The sequence below is a fragment of the Physcomitrium patens genome, chromosome 15, assembly GCF_059467195.1.
Source record: "Physcomitrium patens ecotype Gransden chromosome 15, ASM5946719v1, whole genome shotgun sequence".
Classification (NCBI taxonomy): Eukaryota; Viridiplantae; Streptophyta; class Bryopsida; order Funariales; family Funariaceae; genus Physcomitrium; species Physcomitrium patens.
This window is the reverse complement of record NC_143424.1, coordinates 14763468-14789097: the sequence shown is the minus strand read 5'-3', so window position 1 is coordinate 14789097 and position 25630 is coordinate 14763468. Positions and strand designations below refer to the sequence as shown.

General features: G+C 34.7%; 2 protein-coding genes and 1 long non-coding RNA gene across 9 annotated transcripts; 2 read left to right on the top strand and 1 right to left on the bottom strand.

The window, feature by feature from the left end:
* Nucleotides 1-339: 339 nt before the first annotated feature.
* Nucleotides 340-5365, top strand: LOC112292409 (uncharacterized). 4 transcript variants are annotated; one of them, XM_024540850.3, is made up of 7 exons: nt 402-540; nt 818-922; nt 1238-2496; nt 2732-2983; nt 3192-3343; nt 3807-4104; nt 4414-5365. In XM_024540850.3, exons 3-7 carry the CDS (start codon nt 1257-1259, stop codon nt 4563-4565), a joined length of 2094 nt encoding a protein of 697 aa, XP_024396618.1. In that variant the 5' UTR covers nt 402-540; nt 818-922; nt 1238-1256; the 3' UTR covers nt 4566-5365. The 4 variants fall into 4 exon arrangements, with proteins under 4 accessions (XP_024396615.1, XP_024396618.1, XP_024396616.1 ...); XM_024540848.3 differs by lacking the exon at nt 818-922 and adding an exon at nt 962-1015 and having other exon boundaries at nt 406-540; XM_024540849.3 differs by lacking the exon at nt 818-922 and adding an exon at nt 943-1015 and having other exon boundaries at nt 406-540.
* Nucleotides 5366-8212: 2847 nt separating this feature from the next.
* LOC112292930 (COP9 signalosome complex subunit 7) lies at nt 8213-11860 on the bottom strand. Of its 3 annotated transcripts, none has more exons than XM_024541940.3 (9): nt 11583-11860; nt 11013-11088; nt 10557-10645; nt 10319-10408; nt 10081-10125; nt 9908-9978; nt 9617-9749; nt 9037-9128; nt 8213-8639 (listed from the first exon to the last, which is right to left on the bottom strand). In XM_024541940.3, exons 1-9 carry the CDS (start codon nt 11739-11741, stop codon nt 8627-8629), a joined length of 768 nt encoding a protein of 255 aa, XP_024397708.1. In that variant the 5' UTR covers nt 11742-11860; the 3' UTR covers nt 8213-8626. The 3 variants fall into 3 exon arrangements, with proteins under 3 accessions (XP_024397708.1, XP_024397709.1, XP_024397710.1); XM_024541941.3 differs by having other exon boundaries at nt 8213-8561; XM_024541942.3 differs by having other exon boundaries at nt 8213-8558.
* Nucleotides 11861-21851: 9991 nt separating this feature from the next.
* Nucleotides 21852-24324, top strand: LOC149987769 (uncharacterized). 2 transcript variants are annotated; one of them, XR_016506776.1, is made up of 2 exons: nt 21852-22759; nt 23393-24324. It is a non-coding gene; the product is annotated as an uncharacterized LOC149987769 (long non-coding RNA). The 2 variants fall into 2 exon arrangements; XR_016506775.1 differs by lacking the exon at nt 21852-22759 and adding an exon at nt 22767-23059.
* The last annotated feature ends 1306 nt before the right edge of the window (nt 24325-25630 follow it).

Here is a 25630-nt window from a genome sequence, read left to right as displayed (position 1 = left end):
ATTTTGTTTTCAAATCCAATGTTAAACACTCTCTTTTCCACACATTTGGTAATATCTTTGCAATGATACCAAGGCATAATTTCATCCACATCTCAATATCGAATCTGTTATGTAACAGAAACTCCACAACAAATTCATGGATCCTCCAAAACAAACGGGAATAGACCCCTAGATAGAACAGGGGTGGAGAGGATATGTTCCAGATGGAACGGTCGTGGGGATGAGCACGAATTGCACATAGAATATTCGTCTGGGAGACAGTGGAAGCGGTGCCGTGGAGAGAACAGAGTGGGGAGTAATGTTCCAGGTGGAACGGTCGTGAGAAGAAGCCGGAATTACACGTGAAACCGTCTTCCAAGTGACAAAGGGAACAGGCGTTGCTGCGAGGGCGGAGTTGTGTTTTTTCGGTGTTTGATGCAGCGTGGTGAGTTGCAGGTGCGGAGGGACACGTTTCTCTGCTTTTCTGGCTGGAAGGACAGAACGCAGGAAAGGGAAGAGGGATTGTGCTGAGGTTTTATGCTGTCGTGCCCTCTGCAGCAGGTTAGTTCATTCTTATTTTTATTCCGTGTCGTCCTCGCTGTTCATTATTGTCCAGCTTGGTGTTGGTTAGGGTTTGACAGTGTTCATAGGGTTTTGACATGACTGCATGCATGACTCAATTTCGGTTGCGGAACAGTTCCCGTTGTTCAAGTGTTCGCTTAGTGTTTTTTCTCTCATACGTGTACGGTACTCACGACATCCATCGAGTACTCAAGGACATCCATCTGTCCTTGGAGTCGATTGTTGCTACAGTGACGAATTAGATGTTTATCAGCAGGCCTCATCAGGAGTCTGTAAAGTGGCGTTTTGGTCGACGAGACGATTGTGCTGTAACTAGTACTGGAGCGGTGAGCGCCGCTAGGGTTTTGCAGTTCCCCTGAATGTACGTCTGCTGAAATGTAGGGAAGCTCATTGTGTCCAGGTTTTTTGTTCCACTCGCCTGGGTCAACGCGAACCTTTCAGTACTCGATTTCCGGTAATTTTTAGGGCTAAAAGTAGGTCTCATAATTGTTTGTATTTTGAATATGCTGGTATACATGGCGAGTTGCGATATAATCATGATGCGTGGATATATGTCCATTTCAGTGCATTGATCACCATCATATTTAATACGTTCTGTGAACTAGGTTTCCCTGCATTTATATGACTGATGTTTTGTATTTTAATTGAAATTTGATTTTCATGCTGTTTTTTCCAGAATCTGATTGGGATACGCAATGGTGACGCCTTCGGCGGCATTGGGCAATCGCACGCCGGAGCAGTTGAAGGTTACGGAATTGCGTGACGAACTTCGGAAGCGTGGCATCCAGGCCAAGGGCTTGAAGAAGGAGTTGGTGGATCGGCTTGAAGAAGTACTAAGGCAGGAGGAATTGCAGCAGCATGAAGCACTTGATGCTGTCGCTGCTGCAGCTGCTGTGGATGCTGAGCAACCTGTTCCTGCAACTCCAGTTAATAAAACACGTTCAGAGGGTCATGTTGATGATGACATTCAAGAGCGCAATGATGGTGCGGCTTCTGAACCTTTTAACGCTGGAGGAGTGGATCACAATGAACCTGCGGAAACTCAAGAAAACACAATTCCGGCTTCTCAACCTCTGGCAGAAGAGTTTACGGAATCTAAGCCACTGCCAGATGCATTAGTAGAAACCCAAGAAAGAGATCCTGTAATCCCAAGCATTGCACTTCATGAGGAAGCTGAAAAACCAGATGCTGCGACTCAAAATGTGACTGACAAGGCTGACCAAGTTGTCACTGCATCGATTCCGGACCAACCTGTGCCTGCGAAAGAGACCTTACCCGAGGATCCTGCGTTAGAGGTCGCGGAGGTTGAAGCTGAGCCCGCTAATGTTGTATATCCAGTAGAGAAAGAAAACGTCACTGCTGGTTTGAAAGATTTGAACGAAAGCAAGGAAGAGCCTCAGGAAGTAAGAGAAGAGAAGTTTGAGACAACGAAGGAATCAACACTGTCTGAAAGGTCTACGGCTGTAGTGCAAGCCGTGGAAGTAGATGTGGATGAAGTCATGGGAGGGACAGAGGAAGTCTTCACTACTGCAGTTGAAAAGACTGTGACAACGACTGTGGAGGAACAGGTTGTTTCAGTTGCGCCTGAGGACCGAAACAATACAATTGTACTAGAGGAGCAAGTCATTACAATGAGCACCACAATTGCTACCGGAGATGAATCGGCAGTTGAGATCGTGGAAGAAAAAGTTACTACTTTTGAGAAGGTTGAGGGAATTGTTACCTTGGTTGCCGATGATGAAGGTGTGAAGCCTGATACGGAGGTCTCCAGGTCGTTGGAGGACAAGAGTGCCGATATTATCGGCGAGGCGCCGATGGAGGATGCCATAAAAGTGGCTGAGGAAGCGACGGTCGTAGAGAATTCAAAAGATGGGGCACCTATGGATGTCGATGCGGATGCCGATGCCGTCAAAGTGTCGAAAAGAAAGCAGACTGGTTGGGTTTTTTTCCTTCATGTTTTGGTGCTTTGAACCTCATGTAATCTACAGTGCAGTATGTGCTGTACCTAGAAACTGTCATCCTGTTGGTTACTTTTCATGTTTTCTCAACTAGGACGGTTGGTACACCTGATCAGTTCTCTGCATCTGAATCCACGTGACTGATGATTTTGAAACTTGTTTAAAATATAAATATCGTGGATCCGTTTTGGTTTTCTTTTAATCACTTGTAGATGGGGAGAATAATGCTTTGGATGCCACCAAGCGACGACGATGGAATTCAGCAAAAGGGGACAACAATGTCTCAGGAAAGGAGACGCAACCTCTCGAGGTGCAGGAAGCGGCCCCTCCTTCAAATGCTCCTGTTCCATCTGCTGCAGCTCTTACTCCGAAGAGCATCCCTTCGGAGAAAGTGGCCATCACTAGAGCTCCCCCAACTAGAACAGAGACCTCAGGGAACGGTGATAATCGGAAAACCCGTGTTGGTAAGCCAATTTCACTTTTATGTATTGATTCGCTTATGTTAATTTACTCCACTGCTTTATATTTGTTTTCAAGCAAGGAAGTTCAGTTCTTTTCCATTTTTCTGCAACACGGTTACACGACTGGTTAGGATGTCGTAAGCAGATGAACAATTTTTAAAGCGCAATGTGTTGATTGTATTTGCGTGCGTACTTTTTGGTCGTTGTGCAGTACCACCTAGTGCCAAGCCCGCCACAACGTCCTTGAAGATTGACAAGTTCTTACGACCTTTCACTTTCAAGGCCGTCAAGGAGCTTCTGGCGCAAACAGGCACCGTGGAAGATGTTTGGATGGACCAGATCAAAACCCACTGCTATGTCACGGTACGTTGAATACTGTGACGTTGCTCCACAAAGTATTGATGTAGTGAGTTCCTCTTGGTGTCAGTTGACTCCGGTTTTTTCTCCACCTTTATTATTCTGAGGCAGATTTTAATTTGGAGCTGTGAAGCTCTGTTGCTATAAGCTGAATAGTTCAGGCTTATTATTTCTTTTCCATGGTGTCATTCTGCACTTATTTAATTGTCATCATAAAATTTGATGATGCATCCTGTTTTTCATCAATGCTTGAACTACATGATCTTCTTCCATTGAACTTAATTGTTTTGTTTTCTGATCACGCAACTTTCAGTTCTGAAAGTCATCTTCAAGGCGTCATGGTTCCTTAAAGTTTTGTCAACCTTTACTCTAGCTTGTGTAGAATATAATAGTTTACTGTGAGTTGTTAACCTGTAAGCATTAGAAAGAGTGTACTGAATGTTGGTAAATTACATCTGTGCCTGTTCAGTATTCATCTGTTGAGGAGGCCACAGCGACTCGCAATGCATTGTACAATCTTCAGTGGCCTCCTCAGGGAGGGCGACTGTTAACAGCTGAATTTGTCGATCCATCTGAGGTGAAGGTACGAAGCGATGGTGAGAAAGCAGCTGCAGCTGCAGCCTCTACCCCAACTTCAGCAGCCCCTCCCGTAAATGCTATTACTCCTAGAGGAGGAACGTCGGCTAATTCAAAGGCATCGGCAGATGGACCAGCTTCGCTTCCACAACCATCTCTTCCATTGCCTTCCAGGGAAAAGCCTAAGCAAGGTAAGCAAGAATTATATATCATCATAATGTCATTGACCATGTTTTCCTGAGATGAGATGTTCAAGTTCTTGTTCCCCACCGTTTAGTATTGGTGGCAGTTGTTATTTTCTAGAGCTGATTGCATCTGAGGACTTTGTTGAAGATATTATGTCGGATTTGCAATTTTGGTTTCAGGATGGGACCTGGTTTAGTCTGCTGAAAATAGGGAAAAGTACTTGATTAGCAAGTCAGTTACGGTTAGTTTATTCTGGTTGGCAAGCAACATTGGCAGCAACTGCTTGTAGTGACTTGAAATTGTTGTGTGCACAGAGGTGGAGAGAACTCCTACCCTGGATGATCTTTTCAGGAAAACAAGAGCGAAGCCACATATTTATTACCTTCCTTTGACCGCTAAAGAGGTTACGGACAAAGTAGCTATCAAGAATCGAGAAGCTGCCTCAAAGCCTACTGCTAAGACTTAGATAGTTTTCGTTCATGCACAAGTCAGACCTGCAATTTGCATCAGCGTCCCTGTGAGCTGGTAAGAAATGCCTGAATACCGTTTTACATGTTAGTCCGGCATAATATCAGGTCTGTCGGACTTGAGAACCATCTGGTAAGTATTTTATTTTTCCATGTGTCGTGTAGCTGGATAGCAATTACGTAATTGCAGTTTGATTTCACAGTTGTCAGCTAGTTCATAGCCCCACGAGAAGTTAACTGTCAGTTTTTTCGACCCAGTCATTGCTAGTCTCCTCTCAATCTTCAGCCAAGTCCTCAGGGGCATTCTTTGTGCCCTTTCGTCTCTGTTCTCTGTATGCCCTATTTTAGAGCTCGTAAAAACTGTCAATGTTTGATAGTCACACAATTGTAGGCTGCTTTTATTACCTTGCCTACTGATTAGAAAGAGTTTTAGGGTGGGACTAATCTCGTCTTTAGGATGTGCATACGTCAAACTGGTGTCTGTGGTAGAAGGGTTTTGTCTCTCAGGTGAACAAGCTACGACGCAGTTGGCACTTCGTTTGGGATTGCCTTATGTCACGCCAGTTTCAAATGCGTCTACGACCAACCTTGCGACATATCCAGTGTGATAGGACCCATAGCGTACTCGACTTTTGGAGGATATCTTTTGGTGCAATTTTCTTGAAGGCTTCATTAGCAGCCGAGGGTAGTTACAGGTTCTGAAGTATTGCTTCATAAAGTGTGCTCATTAGTCACAGAGTTGTACATTCATGCTTCTGTGGCACTTCAAATTTTATCCTATTTTCCTACCAGTTCTTTATGTGATTGTTTCTTTGTCGCGACTGAAGTTGCTAGACAAATGAATCCGACAAATTTTCCAGAATTATGAGTTCTCATAAGTTACCAGGCAATTTTTTTCCCATGTAGATCGATGAAGGATTTGATATGGAAAATAAGCGTATGATCTGAAATGTGAAGTGTGTACCGGGCATCCACAACGACAGCTATAACTGAGTCTGTATTCAGTTTGGTTTAATTCAAAAACTAATGTAGGAAAAATACATGTATCAAAAATGATATCATAAATTGGAGATGATAGCTCTTACATGATGATTGAAGTCAATTATATGAAAAAAATGAACATGAATTTTGGTCTGGAGTTCAATTATGATCACAATATTGGAAATGGATCTAATAATTTGTCCATTTGCCATTAGTCCCAAGTGCAGTTCTAATATGCTTTTGCATGTTTGTATTAAATCCTTGCATTCATTAGAAGTAGTTAAAACTTATCTTCAATACAAGTCCATAATTCTAGCATTCTTTTTTGAGGAAACTTATATCGGTTCAATTGACAATTGAGAATTGTCCACATATTTGATTGGATTAAGAGAAAATCCTTGTAAATTCAATCACAAAGTGATAAGTTTGGATGTATGTTGTGGATCATTATCATGTACAATAATCACATTTTTAAAACTTGAATTGTATGCATGCAATGTGTGAATTCACTTGTATTCAAAAATCTCCTTGTAAAGGTGTCAATTCATTGTTTCCTCAATTTTGCACATCATACTAAGACTTTTCATTGTCATACAACCCCACATCATCATTCCTCCAACTTCATTGTCTTTTGTACTGTGGTACTTAAAGCCTCTCCAACACAACTATGACCATCAAAACAAAACTAATTTATTTTTGTTTCAACAAAGAACACAACATTTGCTTAATTATCAAATGTCCAATGTTCATAATGTTTTGCATATCCCAATCTTAACTTTATATGATTGGCTAATAGCTTTGTCTTTTAAGCTTGCTCAATAGAATATCCTTCTCACAATGGAATCAAATACAATAATGTGGGCCTCCACTCTTGAATAGATGGATATCTCAAAGCCACCAATGGAGATTGCTCTCACATATGTTCTTTGATTTGCTATATTGGATGTTCTTAGTCTACTACAATTTATACTAGTAGTTTAGAGCACTAGTGGTTATCACTCATGCTTTGAACTAAGCACAAAAAAACCATTTCTAAATGTTGGATATGTTGTTTAGATTACATTAATCCTTGCAATCCAAGTATTAGCAAAACCAAGTTTAAGAGGTAGGTGATCTAATCTATCTTTTTCTCTCCCATTTGCAATGTTGGATTTGTATTTTGATTGCCACATTATTGAGTTATTTTAGTAGCCAATTCACTTCCAAATTTTATTTCTAGTACAATACTACTCATAGTTTTTTTTAATTTAAAATCAAGATTATTGATTTCATACTTATTACTTTCACTTTACCTTTCCAACATCCAATCAAAAGTACTAAACAATGGTTTATCTATTCAATATAGTAATTTAATTTAAACCCCATTCTGTACAACAAAATTTTTTTTTTTTTTTTTTTTTTTTAGGAGAGTTTTTTGACATTAGAGCTTTACAATTTCTTCAAAATGTCTTATACTTACAGATTTTAAATACAAAACAATAATGCTCTACTTGAGAAGATGAAACTCTTTTGAGTTGATTCTTTAACCTCTTGCATTTATGGATGTACTTGAACACTAACATTTAATTTAGTGGTTCAAGTCCATATGTCACAAGTTTTTTATTGTTAATTGACATTGTACAAACTCTATTTAATAATATTTTATTAAGAGCATCATTCATATTGGTAGGAACTTACAAATTATCTCATTAAGTTAATGCCATCAGAAAACAAAGCTTGCACTAGTGTGGAAGATTAAGATGTCAGTAAAATCAATAAAAATAAGGACAAACTTTTTTCTAATTATTTATTTTATTCTATAATTACAATAAAGACAAAAAAAATTCCAATTTTTTTTTTCTAATTTTTTAAAAAAATGAACAATTTTACTTTTTTAATAATAAATTATTCTATAAGATTGTTGATAATGTAGTGTTGATATCTTCTCAAGAAAATTCAAAATAATGCATCAAACATATTTTTACTTCGTAGATATATATATATATATATATATATATATATGACAACAACAATGAAGTTAATTAGTCCCACATAATATTACAAATTAAAAATAGATTGGGTGAAAGAGAAGATAAAATTTATATCTAAGTCTTTCAAATCAAGATTAAATCTTCATGGTTTTAGAGTTTAACTTCTAACCTATGAGTAAAGTAGCTAAATAAATAAAAATTTAAAAGAGTATCATATTTTACATTCTTTATCTTCTCAAAATTAGGTGTGAGGTTTAAACAGGCTAAACATGTTTAAAACAAAATCAGATGCTTCATCCTCACATGGTATTAAAACCCCACGGTAACATGTAGAAAGATAATATTCTATGCACTGTTGCCACTTGCTAAGCTAGGGAGGGAACGGCAACATGGAAGATTATTTATACATTGTTTGTATTGAGCTTAGGCACTCGTATCAAAAAACTCACGGCCTCAAAAGTCTATTTCCCTTTAAAATGAAAACGCCAAGATGATCTCTCAAGTATCCTTCGGAATAGTGTCTAAAGTCTAACGATATCTTTGAGTAACAGACCATGTATTAAATAAATTGAATTTCAAAAACAGAAACCTGAGCTGCTCAAACTACTGAAAAAATCTCACAAAGAATTTGTCACATAACTGACTGAAGTTCATAAATGTACCCAGTCCAGGCAACATGACGTAAAACAACCACATCGAGCGAAACGCCGAAAAAGGACGCATATTCATGAATGGAAGACCTTTCACATGGCTCAACTGTAATTCAATGAGCGATTGCTAACCACGCACTTTCTCAGGAATATAACGCTACTACCTGACATATATAAAATCTGAGTACCTACATGAGTACGTGAAAGGACTAATCCGTGTAAAATGTACTGTGCAGGACTAGAGATCTCCAACGACAGCTAATGGTACAGATATTGTTGAGAGCTTAACCCAGAAGTCAACGCCAAAAGCAGCCCCAAGCATAATTCCCAGCAACTGCCAGGTCCCTTTCGGCCTAGAATGTTGACGTAAACGTATATATGCAGCTAACGCCTTCTGCGTGCCCATCAAAGCCCCCATTGGACCCCACTTAGTAGAACTCGCACAGAACGAATTGACGTTCAGAGACATCTCCTGGTGGAGATAATTGCGTGAAAAAGATGAGACTTGGTTTTGGAGAGAAAAGAACACGAAATATTTATCTCCAAACGAATAGCACCTACTTTCTAATGCAGTCAACGAATTTAATTTCATGTTCGAACATTTTGTCGTAATCTCATTGTACGGTTAATCGTACATTCGACATCGTAAATGTTTGTTTTCTCTCTCTCCCTCTCCCCCAACATAAATAGATACACTTCAAAACTTGAAACCTTCTAAGACATTTGGAAGCACTAGCAAGATCTTGAGGAACAATCACTGTTCATAATTCCAAACATCTATGGATGGCTGGAACGCTATGACATACAAGCTTCGGATTCAGTTACTGACAGCATGAGCTACAAACTTGAAGCAAAGTCCAAATGCCTACCTTTTCGGACGGCTTCGGTCTTCGTCAACAAAATCCATGATAGCCCCAGCATCGGAATAAACATCTTGTTGTCCACGCAACTCCATCTCAGCCTTCATACAGTTGTAGAACGACACAAATCTTATACAGGAGCTCTCACAAAAATATGAGCACCTTAGCACAACTACGTTCAATCTTTCTAGAGCAATTAAGTTCATGATCCCCGAATGCCAAATGCGCAAAGGAGCGAGACAAGAAAAAGCAAATGGTTTTAAACTAATAATACAGAGTCCAGTTCAACCAGTCAGGCGGCTACCCAGAGATTAAATTTTTTCTTGACTGGAGTATTCCCGGTAAGAATCTGTGATCATTAGCCTTGCTACGACAGCCTGCTAACATTTTCTGTTGTATTTTCTTACTGATTTCTAATATCTTGATACACTTGAATTGCTAAATCAATTAGCCAGAACGCTAATCTAGTTGTATGGGAAAGTAAAATATTGTAGACGTAGTAAACCCAAACTGTAGCATGATGTCTATCATAACCCTAGCATCCGAACACGCTCACAAATATTTATACTTGAGTTTCATAGTAACATACCTTTATAGATTTTCGCATTTCCTCAGCCTTGTCTTCGACTTCCTTCTTGTGTCGCCGAACTTGCTCGCTCATGCTGTCCGCCCATTTGATCTTCTCTTGTATTGTAAGCAGCAAATTATCAGAACTGTTCAACCTGGACATCAAGAGAATCGAACTTGTCCTGTGAGTAGTGAGAAAAAATCCTCAAGAAGAGCCGCTAGGAATGCACAATCGCTCTACCAGGCTGCATGAAAACTGGCAATTAGATCCAGAGCTAGGTGATATGTTCACTCTTGAAAAGTGACATTTTACCAGTTTGCCAATGTTGCGATCATATTGTCGAGCTGACCTGGTCTCAAGTCCCTCCCAGCAGCAAATTGTACCTAATCCCACACACATGAGCGATCAGAGTATCAATCCAAATGAGGGCCACGAAATGAAAAAAATTTAGGCATACCCAACACACGCGAGAGAAAAAAACTCACCTCAAAACAACGACGTCTTTGATCCAGCTTCCCTCTAACTATGCCCTGTCACAAAGCGCGCAGTAAGATCAATGAAGTTGTATTGATAAGTCCTGCCAAAGTAGAAGATACAAAAATGGTTGTGAACGCTCGATCATCGAACAAACTCGACATAATAAAACTGCAAAGGGTTATTTAAAAAGTGAGGTTGCTTTAAAAAAGAATGATATCAACATTCAAAAGTCAGCAGAATTCCTACAGAGTACATGCAGTCGTTGATAAGTAAGTCTTCAAGCTCCCGAACATTGGAAATATCCAATTGTTGCATCAACAAATCATAAGGCAACACCTGAATCGGCCACCCAACTGACGTTTCAGTGTAACCATTCAAAATCGTGCCCTAGGACACAAGGATGACTAAACTGAAAGATCGCCCCGCGATCTGCAAAGAAATACTCGTACATCCATGTGGGTAGAAACCTGCGCCTTATAAATACCTTGGCTGTTTCTGCCAAAGTCATTACAGTCAGCTGCTTCAACTTCAGTTCCTGAGGAGGATCCAGTCGAGGCAACATCTGTGCATTATCTGCAACGTAGAACTAGAAATCAGCATACTCGAAGGTTTCGATGGAATCATTCAGAATTAATATATGCATTTTCAGGTAAACTTCCTACTCTCAAACATTTTGAGATAAGCCGGAAGCTTGAATTGGACTATTATTCGCAATTGGGAACAAATCTTTCATAAATCTAATCCAACAGCGTAGGAGTCTGCCAAAGAAAATCCGTACAGAATTGACGTTACGGTAGAAATTATTACGGGCTTGCAATCACATACAATCCAAGACTTCGAGTCGCAAGTCGTGCATGAGAGTAAAAACGTTGAATCTGACCCTAACAGTCGAGACAGAGTACTCTGACTACAAAACAAACCAATGGCGTTGAACACTTACTTTTGTAATCGGTCCAGGTCCCATGAGCAAAGAGTCGAAGCAGATCTAAAGATGCAGAATGCTCCGTTCCTTTTAACTGCAGAATCAAAAGAACGAAGAACGCTCTAAATTTTTGAGCAGTCGAGCCGGTTCAACAATTTCCGGCCAAACTTGAAGGCCTATATCATCTTCATGCGCAATCAAACGAAGTCACGATAGAATTACGTCCCAATATGCCTCTGCCTCCGGCACGCCTTCTCGTTGCTAGATCAAAGAAGACCAAAACACGAAAACTACGCAATAATTCACCCATCACAGGCATCTGACTTCTTGAACGCGTCAGAATTAGGGTTCCATCCAAAGTATCAGAGAAAGTTTACAGGCTACTTTAAAAATAAAAATAAAAATAAAAATAAACCCAGAAACACATCAAAATAACTAGAATTCATATTTATACTGCCAGAGTATGACATGAACAAAGACCCCATTAACTTGACGAATAGCGATTGAAACAAGGCAATCGGTGACAAGAATTTTAAAAGCTCAAAACCTAAAATTCGAGCATACGACGGACACCCATTGGGATCAGACCTCAGCGATATGCGGAGAGGCGAGAAGCTCAGAGAAGGCGAATAGCTGCGGGTGAGATGTGGCATGAGTGATGAGCTCGACGGCAGCGCGACCCCGTGCGCTCGTGGCTAGCAACACAAACTGCTGCACCAAATCGCCCTGCTTCTGCTCCACCTCCATGGCTGCTAGCGATCCCTACGGCCCTGCTGTGATAGTGTCCTGATCGATGATCCTGGGATTCCAGCTTCTCAATCGAGCACTTCCTTACGCGAGAGAGAGCTTCATGCTCCGCCGATCACTGCCTTCTCCCCGCTCTTGTCTGCACTTGGGCCTCTCTGTATGCTCCGCCAAGCCTCGCCTCCCGACTTTCGTCCCTTTTCCCGACGTACCGTTCGAATGACGGCGTCGTCTCACTTTCGTCCATTTCATCTCGACGTTTCGTTGGTTTCAGACCGACGTCGCTGTGTCGTCGATGCTGTCGATGTTTCGTTCGTCGACGACCAACTTCGTCGTCGCTGATGAGAACGTCGTCCAGGATAGAGTTACACATGCACCGGTGTTGGGACCATTGCTTGGCTTTGAAAGTAAATTGTTGAAGCGAGTTATGTATTGTATCTATATATTAAGATTGCTCAAGGAGACAAGTGGTGGCTCTCATTCACCACATGCACACTTCTTGGTTTTCATCAAAAAACTTAACATTGTTTCAAGTTCACATGTCATTTACAAAACCAATATTGAAGGTGAATTTTGATCATCAATGGAGTGGGAGTCAAAATCACAATCTTCTCCTTACTGTGGAAGGTGCAAGCTGTGAGGGAGATGCAAGGGAAGAAAGGCAATGGGTGTTGGATTTTGTGAGGTGCACTTCTAATCCCAATCTCTGATTGCGAAGCATAGCCCAATGCATAGGTTGGTCCTGTGGCAAAATAGATGCATAATTGTTTTATTTTTCACTTTGTACCCTATATCTTTGTAGTTGAATGATTGCGGATACTTAAGCATAGCCATGGGAAGCAATGCACAAGGAAATGAATTGATGAAGAGAATTGGATTTGCCTAGGAGTCAAAACATATCCTTTGCCAAAGAAATGAAAGCATTGCCACGTGGTGTATGTACAAGATATTGCTCTCTTTGTCATTGTTGATGAATGAATCAAAGAACGATGTAAAGAAAGTTTTAGAGTTGAATTTTGGCATCTTTTTCAAAGTCATGGATAGACCATACTTTGAAGAAAGTTAAAGGACATGGCATGGTTTTTACTGAAATTTTTCACTCATAGCTAACATTGCAACTAATTGTTTGAATTTGTTGCTATTCATCTTAAAATTTATTTAGGTTTAGAATAGAAACCATGTTTTAATTACATGTTTAGAAAACTTTCATATGTGAAGTGAGCTCAACATATTGTGGATATTTATCCATCAATTTGACAAAAATTTGATAGGTCGATCAAAATTAAGGAGGCTTTGAAGTGGATCATAAGCAAAACATTGTGGTCCTCAAGCTCATGATGCACACCCACTTGAAAGGATTTTATTGACTTAATAGCCTATCACCATGATTCACTTCTACACATGTACATAGATGTTGTGCTTTGGTCATCTCTTAGATGCAAATCTCACCAAATATTTTAAAGATAAGATGCTTCTAATGTTATTGTATTTTGGAAGTATATATTTTAGAGTGTATATGGGTGTGGTAGAGCAATTGACTTTTGACAACTCAATTCAAAGATCAGTCTCTTGTTAGTATTTTCTAATTATTCTTACATAAATTGATAAGAATTAGGCCTAAATCAATAGCAATAATGGATTAGAAACTATTTTCATAGATTACATGATCACTCAATCAAACTTTGATCATATTAATAACAAAGAATCATTGAGGCTAAAATTTATTGGATATGTACATTTAAAAAATATTACCACATATGATTTGTCATATGGATTTACCTATCTTACTTTGTAGCTAAAAGATCCATTGTATATTTTATTTCTTTCTATTTGTATTGTATTGTATATGTATTTGAAAAATATTCTTTAGCTCATAAACATATCTTTTAAAAATAACTTTATTTAAGTCACATTTTTTTGTGAGAACAACATGGGTTCATCTAATCTAAATATTAAGATTGCTCAAAAAGATAAGTAGTGGTTTTTATTCACCACATGGATTAGTCTTCATTTTTATCAAAAAGATTCATGTTTTGTAGAGTTTATAATACGTTTTATAATTCATGACTAAGTTTTGCAGTTGATTAGAAGTTCCACATGATTCAAGTAGTGATTCTTGATAGTTGTATGGATGGATCTTTGTATATATAAAAAAAATTACCTTCTTTGAAGTTCATAGGACGTTCTATAAGACGTTTTATAGATGATCAGAGCATTCTATATAGTGTTTTATATTTAATCAAGGTATTTTACAAAAGATCATTAATTGTAAAAAATGACTCAAAGCTTTAAGAGATGCTTTGAATGATAAGCAAGAATAGCTTTTGATTCACATGGGTCCAAAGTCTCTCAAATTACTACCCAAATAAAAAGTATTTAACAAAGAATGGATCTATCAAGTACTCAATTGTTTCAAATCCAAGGATCATAATACAAACAATATGTCACGGCCATAATCATGTAAGCTAATAATTACATATACAAATAGGTAGAAGTAAGTAAAAGTAGGTAAAAGTAAGTTAATTCTATAATATTTAATATAGAAGCTTCTTAGAAGCTTCCTAGACGCTGCTTTGACTTCATAGGTGTCTTTAATTGACTTTTTGGATTAGAAACGTAGTCAATAAGTTGGCCATGTGCCACACATGTTGTTAGCTTGAAGATCAAGCTAACTATGTGGCCCACACGTAGAAAAACTTGTCTTGTAAGTCAAGGCATGTGTCCTACAAAGTCAACACATATTGGAGGTCCTATAGAATGCCGCCACATAGCCTCTAGTTAGATAGTATATATAGAGACAAGAGTGAAGGCTTCTTCACTCTTATCAACTTCTTTCTTACTTCTAGTCTAGTTTCAAGGGTCTCTAGTTTTCTTGTCTTTTGGCAATAGCCATTCTAGTTTCTATTTCAATATATATACTTGTTTATATATATTTTGTTACCTCTCTTTGAGTGAAGGCTCACTTGTCTGAATTATTTTTTCATCAAGTTCTTGTCCTTGACATAATATCGCGCAATGTAAACCCAAGATAAATAGCCAAGAAAAATAGTGATTCTTATTTATTACACGGATTTGTCATTATTAAAGTTTAATTAAAAATAAAATATAGGAGTTTAACTAAACATAGATGGATTTAAGAATATATTGTTTGTTACATATATTCAATGTGATTGAAGGTGAATTTTGGTCCTTGACAAAGAAGAAGACATAATTGCAATTTTTTTGTACTTTCTTGAAGTTGTACTGTCAATTGGAATAGACATCTGCCAAAAAAAATATTTTTTATACCTCAGATATTTATGCATTATATTTGAGCTTTTATTGAAGAATCTATTGAAGAATTTGTAAGTGAGAATATATAACAATGATAAGTTTATCATTTGATTTAAGAAAAAAACCTGATAGAACTTGAAAGATTTCAAAAATCATATTTTTTATTTTTTTAAAATCATATTTTCAAGTTTTATATTGTAAACTGAGGTATTTTTAGATATTTCAAAAGATTCAAAAATTCAAATGTATTTTTATTATATTAAATTTTAAAAAAATTACTATGCTTTGTATTATAAAATGAGTATATTTTTAGAAATTTTAATGTAAGTATATTAAGATGAAATAATTTGAATATTGTATGCTTTGTCATTTTGATAATTAATTATTCAAAATTTAAAACAATATATGAAAATCAAGTGAAAGTTGATTTTTGAGAGTTACTATGGTATTACATATTATTGTGGCATTGCAAAGATTTTGAAAATTATTTGATTCTTAATTTAATATCTTTTATTTCAGTTGTTCAAAGTAGCTTCAAATTATGTATCTTTTGTGTTAATTGACTTACTTAAGAAGTGTAAGGTTAGCGACATTTTAAGGCATCATGTGTAGAAGTGATAATAATGAGTTCTACTAGTAGAAACTTACAATTTGTCAATAGTTGGAGAAGAAAGGACTTGATAGTTGAAGAGCATAGCTTGATTTTTTTATTTTTTATTTTTTACTTCAATTTTTGTTTTATTTCTATAGAATTGATTAGAATCTAAAGAAATTCATTATCTTTCTATTGTAAGCAGCAAGCTATTATTCAAGATTGCACCAATCAATTTTATTAGGAGTAAGCCAATGCAAGAGATATCATGTAATTCATTCAATTTTGAAGGTACTTTTATTACTTTTGGTAATAACATAGTGAAGTGCAATAGAATAAGAAATTATTTGAAATTACACCAAGAAATTGTGGTGAAGTAAGTGTTGTTTTTTGGCTTGAACTCAATCAAGTTCACTTTAGTAGACTACGTTCACACCATTTGGATATTACTTTCATAAAGACAAATCGGTTTTCAAACTCCAATTGTTTTCACAATACTATAAATTATTTTGCAAGAACCATGACATCTTAATACACTTTTATGATTTTTTAATATAATTTAATATTTTTTAAAAATATTTTCACAAGTAATTCCTTGAACAAAATTATATACTTTTTTTTACATATTATCTGTGAAAATGGCACAAATTTAGCTATCCTACTTTATAGTTGAAAGCTCCATTGTAATTTATTTTTTTTATAAAAAATTTAAAAAATATTTATTGATTCACAAATATATTTTTCAAAAAAACACTTTATTTGAATCACTTTTAATGATAATGATACAAGTTCATTTATTATATATATTAAGATTATTCAAGGAAACAAATAGTGGCTCTCTTATACCGCATACATTTTTCTTGATTTTCATTAAAAAAACTTGATGTCTTTGAAAAAAAAAAAAAAAAAAAAAAAAAAAAAACTTGACTTAAACTCAAGCCGAATTCATAGGAAGTTCATAGAAAGTTCATAAGGCTTATTTTTTTTTTGTGATTCTACAACTAAATGCACTCAAAGAAAGTTCACATGAGATTTCACAAAGAGTTCATAGGGCTCATTTTCTTTTTGTAATTCTATGACTAAATTCAATTGAAAATATAATTGAAGCCATATTTTTTAATTTCTTTTATTTCTTTTTTGTGATTGAATATGATTGAAGGTAAAGTTCAATAATTCAAAGAAAAATGGGCAATCAAATATCAGCAAGGCAAGGTGAGAGCTATGAGGGATGATGGAATTTTGCTAGATGCATGTCTAATTTTGATCTTTGATTGTGCCTATAAAAATGAAAATGGCAATGAAACATGATCTAATGCAGAAGTTATTCTATGATGTATTATTTCTAGTTCAATGGTGTTGAAAATTGGTTGAATGTGTTGGATGGTTACTTATTTTTGATATTACATTTGAGTACAGATAAAAAAAAATATATTGTTAAGCAATTTTTGGAATGAGGTGGATGTTTGATATGAATGTGGAGGTTATTTGTTACAATTTTTAACTACGCATTCTTCCATTGTCATATTGTAACATAAGTATATGGTGAAAATATAATCAAAAATAAATTTATAATTAATATTTAATTATTTTGATTCAATAATAATCCAAGATATTTAAACATGGCTTTTATAAAAGCCTCTTAGTTTATTTTCTTGTCTTAATAGCTAGTAGATTAAAGATTGATTAGTAATTTTATCTTGTAGACTATAGAATTACTATTACTGCCTTAGAAAGACCATAAATTAATAAAAAAAATATATAATAGAAGAGGTAAATGATTAATATGGTTGATATTAGAATTAAGTTGAGGATAGGATTCGGCTAAAAAATCCCTAAGATAGATCAAATTGATATCTAGGGATTGACCATTTGTGGGACAAGATCGAAATCAAACCTCTAGTCACTAAAATACCTACCTAAGGTAAAGTAGGAAGGCATTTGAAGATCAATAATTGAGATATATGAGCTGTCTTTAAACTTATTTTAAAAATATAAGGCTTATTTTCATAGGATTTTGAATGACTTTGAAATTATTGTTCAAATTCAAGGTTTGTATTCATGACTTGGAATTTATGCAATATAATTAGAACTAGTACTCCCAATTAGTTTGTGTAATTGGTGTCACATCTATAATTCAAAATTTGATAGTATTTGGCTAATTAGGTGTACTAAGTATGTGTAAAATTTTGTATTAATCTAATAGTGTAATTGAGAAATATTTGGATTTTGGTACAAGAAGATATTAGAAGTTGTCAGTTTAAAGTTGAATAGGATTTCTATAATATCTAAAGATTTATTAGTTGGATCAAAGTGAAATTTGGCATGGTATTAGAAGACTTCAAGATCAAATTACATTTTGATTTTGAGTTGAAGTTAATAGTTGAAGAAAGAAAAATTCCTATTGGAACATCTACATCAACTTTCAAGTTGGCAGCTAAGTAATATTAGTGGAATTTTTGGACTTTATCTCACAAACTGTAAGTTATATTGGATTGAATTTTCCTAAGCATATAGAAGACTTATAGTTGCATTTGTATACAAAATTTTGCACCAAGTAAATGGTCAAATTAGGAATTACAGCTTACTAAAGCTCACTGACTAGACTTAGGGCTTGTAAAGAAAAATCAAAATTATCTAATTATCAAAGTAATAAGGCAATTGAGATTTATGCATGGTTGAGGTTATTAAAAAGAATTTTTTTGAGCACTTTGCATTAAGCACTTTGTATTAAGTATTTTTGAATCAAAATTCAAATTACGTCGTTTTTATATGGGAGAAACTTATTAGGATTTTTTAAATATTTGTAAAATATAACTTCAACTTCTACAATTAGGTGTCTAATGCATTTCAAAATAAGACAACACGTACTATAACACTGTATGATAAGGCTAAAAACATTGTCTTGAATCATATAGATTTTCATTTTAGAATCGTTTTGGTTTGAATTAAAGTCCAATTCAAATATTAAGGATCAAATTATCTATTACCAACTCATTTCATCTCACTTTAAATAATGCTTAAAATAAGATAAAAATCTATCTATATTGCCATCAATAATATTATAATAAATAAAATTATATTAAAAACATTAATTATTATCAATAATATTATATTATCATAGCAATGAACAATAAAAAGAGTTTACTAGGCTAGATGCAAATTTGACCTCGATCTTTGACTTTGCTAATAAGAACACAAATAATGATGAGGCATGGTTCAATGGACAAGTTATTATGATCTGCATTGTTTTGAACCCAATAGTATTGAAAATTGGTTGAGTGTGTTGAATAATAACTTATTTTTGATATTACATTTTGATATAAGATAAGAGAAATGTGTAAATAAGCAGAATTTGGAGTGAGGTGAATGTTTGATATGAGTGTAGATGTTATTTGTTGCAACTATTAACTATACATTCTTCCATATGATAAGGCTAGAGACATTGTTTCAAATCATGCAAACTTTTATTTTGAAACTATTTTAGTTTGAATCAAACTTTAATGCATACATTGGAGATCAAATTGTCTATCACTAATTCATTTCATTACACTTTAATCAATGCTTTAAACAAGACAAAACTTTGTCTAAATTACTATCAATGACATTATATTAACATAGTAATTAATGATATATAGAGTTTATAGGACTTATTTTTTCCTATGACTAAATATGATTGAAGTTGAATGCTTGATTGAATATAAAGCACAAGTTGTGAGAGAAGAGGGGCAATAGGCATGTTATATAATAAGAACAAAATTTTATTCTATTTTATTCTAACATGATTATTTTTCAAGCTCAAGCATGTTGCATGTTGTGGATTTAGTCAATTTACAACAAGGGTGGAGAATCAATATTTGTTGATACATCATCTTTACTATTGCAAACTTTGTATATTTTTTTTTTGCTAATCTTGATATTATGACTACAATGACACAACCTGCAATATTTTTTTGATTGTTAGAAGACATTATTGATGTACAATGGAATAAAGAATTACCTGAAATTACACAAAGAATTGTAATGAAGCAAGTATTGAGAGCACATCTAAAACTTACTCAAGAGCACTTTAAAATAGACACCATTAAGAAATCAAATCAAAATATTAATTAAATTGCATAGCCAATTGGAAGGAAAATTTGAGCAATTATTAATTTTTAGTATTTTAGAATATAGGCATGAAGATTGAAAAGGAAGAATGATAAATTTTTTTAAGCCTTTTATTAAAAATCCATAAATAAAAGAAATTTATATTTATCTTTTTGATTCTATACTACATACATTTCACATCCTTCAACAATCATTTTTCTTTCTTCTATAACAAAAGCCAGGATATCATTATTAAATATGGATGAATATAGGGATTTTATAAGAAATAAAGTTATTTTATCATTTTATAGTTTTATATTAATAATTTTTATCTATATAATTATGTTAATAGTTTTTATATTTTTCATATTACATTTATTATATTGTATTTCATATTATATCTTCATTGTAAATAAAATTCTTAAGCAACAAAGTTTTATTGGAATTTTAGAAGTATTGTCAACTACAATAAGAATTGCTATACAAAAATTTAATTGTAAGAATTTTGATTTCTTGCTTTTATGTGACAATTTTTATATTGAACTTTATAAGTATATAAATATATATATATAGATATATATACATGTATATTAATTTTATTTAATAAATAAAAAATCAAATATTTATAAATTTTATTTATTCATTTTGATTTATAAAATATAAAATTTTAGTAAAATTAAATATTTTGTTATAGCAAGTTGCTATAAAATAATCATGATTAGTAAAGAGGCTTAGATGTTGAATATTTTTGTTAAAGTACTATAGCATTATAATTTGACTAATTAAATTCTACAATATTATGTGGTAATACAAATATATAGTAAAAAATAAAAATATGGACGTTATTATAGAAGAATCTAGTACAAAGATATAGTAGAAAAATAAGGATAAATAATAGAAAGATAATAAAAGATTTACTCTTAATGTTGTATTTTAAGGAAGAAACTTCTATTTACTTTGTAAAGGCATAAATGAGCTAAATTAAAGAAAATAAAATAAATAATTAATAAAGAAATATTTAAGAGAGAATTAATAATAGATTAAAGCAAAACTTCCTCAAATTACCAAAAATTGATTTTTGGAGAGGATCACTTGACAACAAGAGCCAAAATCAAATCCCAAGGCACAAAACTATACCTATATAATAACTTTGAGGTTTTTTTATAGATCAAAAAATAGAATTTGAGAGCAAATTAGAGAAGAGATTTTTATGCATTGATTCCATATCATTTGAATTAATATTGAGATTTTGAGAGATTTTTAAAGTTAGTGATGTTTTTGGTGGTATAAGGGTTTGAAAAATAAAAATATGTTTACAAATTTGAGGATTTCTTGAATTTTGTGGTATGTATATACAAGAAATTTGGAAAATATATTGGTGTATTAATTGTAAATGTGTATGCAAATTTTGAAGTCAATTGAATGGTTAAATTGAAGTATAAGAAGGCTTTTATGGATTGAGGTCTCAAAAATTAGAGTTTGAAGATCAGTGAATGTTTCTAAGATCTTAAGCAATTTCTCACTTGGATTGAAGTATAATTTTCTATATAGATTTTAGACTTGATTTTCAAAATTTAGATGAAATTTGAGTACAATTTAATAGTTCAAGAAGGAGATATTGGCATTGGAAGTTTAGCATTTAGATTGGAGTAGGAGGCTGTTCAATACCTGATTGGATTATCTTATATTTCTTTGAATTAGTAAATGCAATCAATTTCATCTTTTTTGTACTTATTTCTAATTAAGATGTTAAAAAGTATACAAATTTTGAATTGATATCAATAGTTCAATCATTAGGTTCTATATGGATTTTAGACTTGATTTTCAACATTGAGGTTTCAATCTCCTACAAGAATTATTTAAGATTTAGAGTTTGATTAGAATTTAATTAGGATTTGATTTAGGATTTGTCTAAGATTCAATTAGAATTTCAATTAAGATTTGACTTAGGATTTGATTAAGGTTCAATTAGGATTTGACCTAAGATTTGGTTAAGATTCATTAAGGTTTTAGTTAGGATTACATTAGAATATGATTAATATTTATTTATTTATTCTATTTTTAGTATTTAAAAAGATTTTTTTAAAGATTTTTTATTTCTAATATTTCTTTAGGTTTATTGATATTTTTTTAAAGATTTATTTTTATATTTTTTTAGATTAGTTTAGGACTTTTGTGATTTTTTTATAACTTCTTTTAAATTTATGTTGGATTGGTCAAAGTTTGATTAGGATTATTAAGGTTTATTTAAAGTTTATTTGAAATTCTATTAGACTTGGTAGGATTGTTGCTGCATTTTTATTTACCTTCTACAGCTAAGTGCCGAATTCATTCTCAAACAAGAACATATATAATACAACAATGCCCTCATTTTTATTTTACAACTACAATGTAATTTTGCTAAAATATTTGAGTAATAAGGTTCTATTGGAATTTTATGGATGTATAATTTTGACACTTAGAAGCTTACTCTAATTGTTTGGTAGAACTTGTGTTGTTGTAAATGGTCTAGCTTTAACAATGAATTGGAGAACAATTGCTCAACAACAACATATAAAATGTTAGAGAGCATAAAGAGAAGCTAAAATAATTACAAGTCCTAAAGCCATACAAAATCTAGAAAGGATGAATTTTTTGTGTCTTCATTGTAATACACTACATTGGTTTGATGAACATTTAGCCCAAACGTCAAAGGACTTGCCATTATTTGGACAATGTTGTCATCAAGGAAAAAATTTTCTACCATCTCTACCTTCTTTACCTTTGCTTTTGAGATGCTTATTCAAGGACATTTGTGCATTTATTCTGATTTTAAAAAGACAGTTTTATTTTGATTCAAGGAAATATATTTTGGTTTTCAATGGGTCTCTAGTTTCAAGGAAATATATTCTGATTTTAAAAAGACAGTTTTTATTAATGAAGGTGAATTGATTAGTTATTCAAATAAAAAAGTTCATTCTCAAAAAAATATTAACTGCCATATGTTCATCACATGTTACAAGAATTGGTGTACAATGTCAAATTGCCTTTTCCCTATTGACTGCATCAACTATCCGATGAAGCTTTTGCAGTATGTTTGGATTAATGCACAATACATACAAACTTTTCACATCTACACTGAAGTATAAGCTATTAACAACACATGAATAAATTGCACACTCTGTGGGTCTTCCAGTTCTCAGAAAACCCAACAGCAGATGTGGTCATTTGATAATGCCCTTAAATAAATGTAATAGGAACTGGGGTTCATTTTCTACGTTACAGGAAACGCGTTTATCATGAATCCAAATGGAAATGGAAGTTCTTCATGCATTGATGTGGCGGGTGCTTGAAGTGGACTACAACGAACATTAGGGGTTAGAGGATGAGGGTTCGATCTAGATAGAACCCATATCTCATTTTGCGTGTGTTTTTTCCATTACTTGTGTATCAGTTGTCATGATTTTTCCTGACTATGTCGTTTTGTGCTTTACAACCATGCAAGTGTCTGGAATTATAGCAGGGTTCCGCATGCATTTATCAGGACTAAGTGTATGAGACTCAGGAGTTAGGTCGTTTATGGGCGGTAGAATTGCTTTGCTGTGTTGTTTCATGTTTTTGTTTTCAGGAAATTATGCTTTCAAAACATTAGAACATATCACGATGGGCTTTGTGGATTGCCAAACGGGGATTGAATATCAATGAAACGAGGATGGTGACGCAGGATTTCATTGTGAAGCAGCTTCGGTCTCGTAACATGGTGATGAAGAAGGTGCAGTCTGCTGGTTGCAGCGATGGCGAAGACAGCAGCAGCAGCGACGAGGAGTAGGAAGATAAGGTGGGTGCAACCGCAGGTTAGGGTAGGTCGAGATTACTAGCCATAGCCACGGCAGTTATATTTAAAGCCATACAACTGGACGAGACAGACGTACACTGTCCCTTTGTGAAGTTTGAGATATTGTACTCAAGACTACTTTCTGCTTTGCTTTGCTGTTGATTGCAACCTCGGTATTGGATGTCTAATTTATGTACTTTTTCTTAGCTTTGAAAAAGAATAAATAAAATCAACTTGCTACATTGTGGGCATTGGTTGAGCATTCCACTAAGGCAAGTGATGCATCCCGCAAATATGCTGATATATGTTTGGCGCTCACCTATATTTTACTGAATAAACGAGTGTTCGTTAAAACCCTGTCAGTGGATTGAAGAGGAAATATAAATACAGAACTGATGCATATCTCTCAACAATTCGTCGTGGATCACAAGATGGAAGAGGGGAAGAGCCTGCAAACTACACCTAGCGGATCAGGAGACTCAAAATTGAAGAGCCCAAGGCATTGCTAAGGTTGGGGCAGTGGAGTCATATTCAGAAGAATATAGTAGCTCCCAGTTGGAAAGGATAAGCAATGAAGAGGTGGCAGGGTGCAAAGTTGCAGAACATTGCTATCTCTGAAAAGACAGAAAAGAACACATGTGCGCATCTCGCTTTCATGCTTTATATCTTGAATCGAATTGAGTTAAATGTATCCAGCAGGCCCTGGAGATGAGGCTCCTTTCTTTCCTGGCAGGTTTCGCTTGGTTTGTTCACCTTAATGCACATCAGATTCCTCTTATTTTCCAGATTCTGTTAACAATATATGTAAAGAAATTGGTGTATCTAGTTTCACGAAGTCATATTTCTGTCTTCTAGCGTGCCAAGGATCATGTTTTCAAGGTACCTGTTTCCAATAAAAAGAGATGTTTGAACAAGCAATGTGAATACGGAGTTGTCGAGGGTACAATAGTGAGAAAGTATTCCGTGATATGATTGGTCCTGGGGCAAGCTTTGTCTCGATTTCTTTCTTTCTTTCTTTCTGTGATTTTTTCTTTTTTAAACTAGCTGTTGAGGCCATTTATTTGCAAATTCGAGGGTGTAAGATATGAACTTTGTGGGGCACCTCTTGCTGTTCAAGTTAGGAGGTGACGCAAGAATCTATCACAAACCAAATGAACATATGAATTGCTGGGAGTTGTAAGCGATCTTATTAACATTCTAACTGTAAACCATGTTTCTTCTTTCTGCCTAAGATGACATCAGGAATTTTGAACTGGTTGTTGTTTGGCCTCCTAGTGAGTCATTTCAGGAGTGTCGATTATTAAAATACGTGATGACTAACAATTGTTTGTTAAGCCTGCTAGGACAACGTTACGTAAGAGTCATTGTCCTCGTGGTAGGTACACCATATAATATTGAGAGAGATGTTATTGGACATGAGGGGTTCTGTTAAAATCACGTGGTAGAATATACTTTACGTTGGTGTTATCCCGCTCATGCACAGCTTGAAGAGATCATGGTGCCTGCACTAGTTACGAGCTGTCACAATTGTCACAAGACCTGAAATCTGCTGGGCTGGTCATTAACCCTCTCGAGATATCCTGGAGACCCTAGCGAAACTAATGTAGAACTCCAGTTTTTCCCCAGCAGTTTTCATCTCCTGTGGGTCTGACTTTGCCTATCTTCTGTATCACTACGAAAATTGCGTAGAGTGCTCCTCCCTGACCAACAAACATAACCTTTGGTACAAGTGGTGTTAACGAACAGTGTGTTCCTGAGTTGCGTATATATGGTAAAGCATGTCCTGAAGAGTGCGCACGTTCATTTGTCTTCGAATGGTCATTATTGCCGTTGCGTACTCATAGGCCTAGGCATTAGAAACCAAATTCGAAGGTTAAGACTCCAACAAAGAAATACCGCCAAAATATATTTCTTCGATAATGAAGAAACCCAAGACCTTGACCCCTGCACACCATCATTAAAATGCACCAAGCAAACAATCGACTCCTCGTAAGTGAAAGAGTTCTCACCTCTTGGGTTAAAATTACAACACATCAACTCACCCTCTTCCAGCCATGCATAAGCTACCTACTGAAAAGTCTTTCACAGGTTGCACTGTCGCACCCCTTTTAAAGATGTTGCACAATG

Bases quoted from the DNA above. Each gene is read 5' to 3' on its own strand.
- LOC112292409 (XM_024540847.3), top strand. From the start codon at position 1,257: ATGGTGACGCCTTCGGCGGCATTGGGCAATCGCACGCCGGAGCAGTTG. The intron at 2,497-2,731 runs GTTGGGTTTTTT...AATCACTTGTAG, and splicing joins GTCGAAAAGAAAGCAGACTG to ATGGGGAGAATAATGCTTTG. The intron at 2,984-3,191 runs GTAAGCCAATTT...GTCGTTGTGCAG, and splicing joins TAATCGGAAAACCCGTGTTG to TACCACCTAGTGCCAAGCCC.
- LOC112292930 (XM_024541940.3), bottom strand. From the start codon at position 11,741: ATGGAGGTGGAGCAGAAGCAGGGCGATTTGGTGCAGCAGTTTGTGTTG. The intron at 10,126-10,318 runs GTAGGAATTCTG...GCTTTGTGACAG, and splicing joins TCAACGACTGCATGTACTCT to GGCATAGTTAGAGGGAAGCT. The intron at 9,750-9,907 runs GTAAAATGTCAC...CTTGATGTCCAG, and splicing joins ATCGCAACATTGGCAAACTG to GTTGAACAGTTCTGATAATT.